Here is a 6,000-nt window from a genome sequence, read left to right on the forward strand (position 1 = left end):
CAGGCATAAAGACCTGTTTGAAGCAGTAAACAGGAGCTGAAATGTCATGGATTCATTCAGGTGCCTCCAGGAATGACAGCTCGAAGGAACACATCACACAGCATGACTTTCCAAATTTTTAAAAACCAGGCTGGTAAATTACAGTGATTTATCACTCCACAACAAAGTACACACACACACAAAAGCACTTCCCAGAAAAAGATTACCAAGCAATCATCCAGATGTTACTAAAGCATTAAGATTAATTTGGGGGAAAAAAAAAATCAGCAAGGAACTGACTCCCACAGGCTTTTTATTGTCATAAATTTTATCCTGCAACTTCCAAGAGAACAGAGTTCTGGACTGTGCCTCAAGTCTCCCTGGCTGTGTGTTTCTGCTGCCCACCTCACAGCTCTTACAGCAGCACCCTCCAACTCACCATGGGGGACCACGAGAGTCAACAAAAACACAACTTTCCTCCCACTTCAGAGAAAAAAAAAACCCCACAATATTCTCATTGTTGCAAAGGAAGAAAGAAAAGGCTCCTTTGTTACTGCTAAAAACAGCACATCAGTCATTTTTCACCAGAACAACCTTTGGCATGTGTTACACATCACCTGCAGCCAGAGGATGCCTGACAAGGGCTCTGAGCCACTGCTGAAATTCCTGCACAGACATCACCCAGCCATCACACACCCCTGGAAAACGGGAGCACCCCAGCTCCTGCCCAGGGGCCTCTCCCCGGGGATCCCCTCCCCAGGAGGGGGGCAAACCACTGGCAAGGGAAGGAGCAGCTGGGGAAAGCTGGCAGGATCAGGCACAACCTCTGGGCTGGGTCTCCCAGGCTCCTGAGCCAGTGCAGTGCCCATCCTGGAGGTGCCCACGGGAACACCTGGACCTGGCACACAGTGCTCTGGGCTGGTGACAAGGTGGGCATCGGGACCAGCTGGGACTGCTCGATCCCAAAGATGTTTTCCCAGCTAAAAGATTCTGTGAGGTGGCTGCACCCAGCAGCTCCCCAGCTCCCTTCCCAGCAGATTCCCAGCTCCCTTCCCAGCAGATTCCCAGCAGATTCCCAGCAGCTTTCCCAGCAGCTTTCCCAGCTCCCTTCCCAGCAGCTTCCCAGCTCCCTTCCCAGCAGATTCCCAACAGCTCCCCAGCTCCCTTTCCAGCAGATTCCCAGCTCCCTTCCCAGCAGATTCCCAGCAGATTCCCAGCTCCCTTGCCGGGGTGGCCTTGCGCAATGGGAGCCTTTGTCTCCATCTCAGTGTCTGAGGGCCTGGGGCACACTCTGAGCACACCTTCCCCACCCAGGCTAATGCAAACGAGCAGCAGAGCAATTCCCAGCTGGGAAGCAGGCGGCAGAAGGTTCTTTGTTCTCCCTGTTAGAGGGACCGGACTGGGAGCACTGTGTGCTCACCTGGGAGAGCAGGACAGCGGGGTTGCTGAGTGTGACAGCAATACACGAAGCCAAGCTGCTGTGAGGGTACTTCTGCACTGCCACTGGGCAGTGTGAGGTGTGGAGGGAGATCCTGGCATCCCCCAGAAACACAGGAAGAAGGTACTCATGCAAAACCTATATATTTCCCTTCTTCTGTCCAACTTCTGTTATCACAGAGACCCCAAAACCACTTTCTGGCTTTGGACAAAATGCTACAGGAGAGGTCTGGCAACTTCCCCAGCTCTGCCCTACACTGCCCAAGTTCAGGGAGCCTCATCTTTGGAGGGGGACAACAGCTCCAGCACTGGCTGAAAGGAACATTTCCCTCCACACTCAGGAAAAACACCTCTTGCATAAAGACTCTGCTGTTCCAGAGCTGGCTCTGCACTTATTACCCAGTGTCACATCCCCTCAACAAGTGACTCATTCTACTGCACCTCACAGGAGAAACTGAGCCCATCGCTTCCAAACTGTTAGGAAGGGAAAATGCAAATAGAAATGCAGAGCAGCTTTCAGAAGAAAACAACTGTTTCTGCCTCTTCAGAAATGAACACAACTGCTCCCAAGCCCGTGGCTGCCCACTGGCACCCCTCTTACCCTGACACTCACAGAAGAGCACACCCACTGTGACTTCCACATTCCCGTGTCCCCATGGCGGATTTTTGGGCAATGTCCCTGCCTGCAGACACTCGTGCCCTTCCAGCAGGATGTACGTGTGCAGGGTGGTTTGTGGTCAGCCCCAGATGAGCCTCCAGAGCTGCTGCTCACTCCCTGTAACTCAGGGGCAGCTCTGGCAATGCGAGGTGACGCAGTTCACCCCGTACCAGTCTTGCTCAAGTGGCACCACGGCACATTTTCCATGCTCCTCCTAACAACAGGCACACAGCTCCTGCAGCCCAGAGACTGCCTGGTCACTTCTTAAACTCTGTAACATCACCAGGAGTCTGGGCTCCTAACTACCCCTAGGACCATGGAATCATACAGTTGTTAGAGCTGGAAAAGACCTCCGAGACCGTGGAGAGCCACCATGGGACATCTGTCTAGACACCACCAGAAAGTGCCAGAGTTGAACCACTGCTGCTTTGCCAATCTCCAGCCTGCCAGAGCTCACTGCTGGGAAGAGCAAAGGCAGAAAGCAGAGTGCTGGAAGCAGGGAGATTCCTGAGGCAGACCAGGAGCAGAGCCCCTTCCCAGGAGCAGAGCTCTCCCTGGGCTCAGCCTGCAGGTCCTGCCTTCCCTTCCCAGATCATTCCCCTGCTTGGCTTTGCGAGGGCTTTCCGAGCTGCCTGAGAACATCACATCCCAGCTCTCAGGGAAGGCCTAATTGGAAGCCTCAAGAAGCAATTACACTAAAAGCACTCTGCAGTGAATCAAGCACCTGTCTGGCAGCCAGAGCCCGGCTCACGGGGCTGTGCCTCTGGGACACGGCACGCAGAAAGCCTTCACACGTGGGACAACACCACAGCTTCCTGCCCCTGTGAGGAAGGAGGGGCTGGCAGCTCCCACAAACATCCCCCTTCCTCAAGCCCTCTGCCTGCATCCCGCTGGGAACACAAACACGCAGCCGGGAGCGGGGCTGCTGAACCAGGGAAAAGGATCTTCGTGTCTGCTTCCAGCTCGCTTAGAATTTGAGATGTCACAACCAATAAAAACTCCATTCTGGTCCTAGGAACCCCTAACTCTTGTGACCTATGCCTTGTGAGGCACAATAAAAACATGAACATCTACGTGGTAACTTCTCCTTTCGCCCCCTGCTTGTGGCACAGCCGGGCTAATCCCATTCCCGCTGCTCTGCGTTCTGACCTCCTTAAACAACCCCATGCGAGGATGTTAAAACACTCTCGTCCATAAATAATGTATTTCCCTCATCCAGCAATGGATTACTGGGCCATAAAACTCCCTGCAATGCTCTGCACAGTCGCCAGTTTAACAAAATAATACCCAGAAAGACACATCAGTAGAGTCTCATCCTCCTCCTTGATGAACTCAATGCCACTGTTACTTCTGCACTGGATTTTTCTTTACAATTAATTATTTAGAAGCTGGTGTTTTATTCCAGCAGCCTTTTTTGCCCCCCATCAAAGAGCCTTTAATTTTTTGAGCTAATAACCCTCACAGCCGGGAGAAGACCAGCACTGGGGAACTCATCAGAGCCAAAGGGGAGCAGTGAGGTCTCGCCTTGACGCACACAGTGAGGTCACAGTTTAGACCCAAGCCAACCTGTTGGGAGCTCCCACTGCTGCCACCTCATCCTCCTGGCTCAGCTTTGGGCAGGAGGATTCCCAGGCATTCCCTGGAGCAGTCCAGGTCACTGATCCTGCAGGGAAGTAGCTGTTTTCCTGGGGGTTCCTTTCCAAACAGCCATCACCTATGAGTCAAGCCACAGTGTGTAACTTCATTAGAGACAAACGAGTCTGCTCCAAACGCTGCTGCCTAATAGACTCACTGCCACTGCAAAATCAATGCTTCTTCTCAACACCAATTCCAGCAGCAGTCCTACCGCTGATTTCCCAGAGCAAAAGCATTAAGCTCAAGCAAACGCTTAAATGATGCAAATTTGCGGTTTGGCAGATTTTTTTTTCTGTCAGGCATTTTGGAAAAATAAAGCATTTCTGCCTCAAAACAGGTCAGAAACCAGACAGGCACCCTTTAAAGAGCGAGTTCCCCAGGAAGCGCAACCAGGCCTGCCACATTTGGGCACCTGATCCCTCAGCTCCACGTGCTGTGCTGAGCACAGCAATTTTCCACACCTTTTCCATAATGCACGGATCACTTTTAACTCCAAAAGGACGGGGGAAAACAGGCAAGCCAGTGGCACCCACCAAACCTGCTCGCTTCGTTCCACAGCGCCGATCACGTGTGGAGATGTAAATCCCTCCTGCAATATTAAAACACCTTCCGAGGAGCCAACAGCCAGCTCGGCAACGGGGCTCTGGTACGTGAAACAAAACTCTGGGAGCGCATTTCCAACAGCTCCAGAGTGACTTAACTCCCAGAAAAAGGTATGCATTACCCTTTGCCTCTGCCCCGGAGGATTACTCACAGCTGATGGGTCGCAGGGCTCTGAGTCAGGGCTGAACCCTGCCCGTGGCCCTGGGGAAGCAGGAGCCATCCCTGACATTGTCCCAGCAGCCCTGGGGACAGCAGGTCGGGCTGGGGAGCCGGGACAGGGCCAGGAGACAGCGCTGCTGCTGGGTGCTCAGCCCCGGTGCTTAGTCACAGTAATTGCAGAGCCAGGGCTCTGTGCTCACATTTCCTGTCACCGACCCAAGAATTAGGCAATTTAGATTCAGAGATAACGCCCGGGATATTAAATAACTTGATAAGCCATCGCTGAAGGAACCGGGAGGAAAAGGAGCAGCTCCGTAGGGACGAGGTTCCCCCAGTCCCGGCTGCGCGGTGTTCCCAAATCTTTGGGAAGTGTGAGCCCCCCCAAAAGGCAGGGTTCCCCCTCGGGGAGCAGCACTGCCCTGCACAGACACCCAACAGAGCTGCAGTCAAGTTGAAACCTTTCACGGGGCTCATTTTCAACAATTAAAGAGCATGGCAACCTGTAATTACGGAAAATAAAGCCAGACAGCTGGAGAGGGGAACATCTCCAGTCAGTAACACGATACCACATTTTCTCTCTTGGGGAATTCAGCTATGAACTCCCCAGCTCCCATTCAATCAGCTCGAGCCCTCTGAGCAGCACAAAAACTGGAGAAGCAAACAGTACCCGACACACACAACTCACGGAAAGCAACACTTCCATCCACAAAATACGGGAACGGGGAGAGGAGAGCCCTCCCGGACACACAGCTCAGACAGCCCGGCGGTGCTGCACCCCAAACCCATCTCCCCAGCTCCGTGCGAGCCCCAGGAGCCGGCAGCCCGCCCGAATCTCACCGCTCATCATCAGCAGCACAAACATCTTCTCCTTTTGTGCTTCCCGAGCCCCGGCTGCCGCTAGCAGAAAGGAGGAAGCGCCTGCATTTCATTCCCCTGCTGCTGCGGAGTGGGTGTAACTCGCAGAGTTTCACGCTGAGATGAGATGGGTCAATTGGGTGTGTTTGAAGGTTTGGGGTTTTGCCATCCCTCCCTCCGTCTCTTCCTCCCTCCCTCCCTCTCCTGATTAATTCCTCCCGTCGCAGGCTTCAGACGAGCTGCCACTCAGCCCCGCTGGCTCCCGAAATCTGAATTCCTAGGACATCCCTCCGGGCTGGCTTTAACTCACCGGCGCTGCGACAGGAGCCAGGAGCTGGGTGTCGGGAGCACGAGAGAGGCTGGCTCCCCATTCCAGGCGCACAGCTCTCCGCTCCTCGGGATTCTGCGGTGGTCGCAGGCACCAGCTCACCAGCAAGGCAGAAAATAAAACGTTCCGACCTAGCCCGTGCCTTGTGCCTCTGCCCTCCAGGCGTTCCCTGCTCCCTATGGGATGGTGCTTCTGGAGGGGCCTCGTTAAAAACACCCCCGCAGCTGCTCCCAGTCAGCTGCCCACAGGTGCAGAAGGGTTTCCAGGATCGGGAACTGCAGGGAATTAGAAATTACATCGATCTGGTTTTACTTAATTCCTCCTTCCACATATCTGTCCCTGGATT

General features: G+C 53.8%; 1 protein-coding gene across 1 annotated transcript in view; it reads right to left on the reverse strand.

The window, feature by feature from the left end:
- The window catches only part of TIAM1 (TIAM Rac1 associated GEF 1), a 98,676-nt gene extending 93,330 nt beyond the window's left edge, over positions 1 to 5,346 (reverse strand). Inside the window, exon 1 of the mRNA XM_041460423.1 lies at positions 5,309 to 5,346. Within this exon, the coding sequence (XP_041316357.1) occupies positions 5,309 to 5,333 (25 nt within the window). The 5' untranslated portion in view covers positions 5,334 to 5,346. The remainder of the gene's footprint in view (positions 1 to 5,308) is intronic.
- Between the last annotated feature and the right edge of the window lie 654 nt (positions 5,347 to 6,000).

The sequence above is a fragment of the Pyrgilauda ruficollis genome, unplaced genomic scaffold, assembly GCF_017590135.1.
Source record: "Pyrgilauda ruficollis isolate IOZ18807 unplaced genomic scaffold, ASM1759013v1 scaffold143, whole genome shotgun sequence".
NCBI classification, from domain to species: domain Eukaryota; kingdom Metazoa; phylum Chordata; class Aves; order Passeriformes; family Passeridae; genus Pyrgilauda; species Pyrgilauda ruficollis.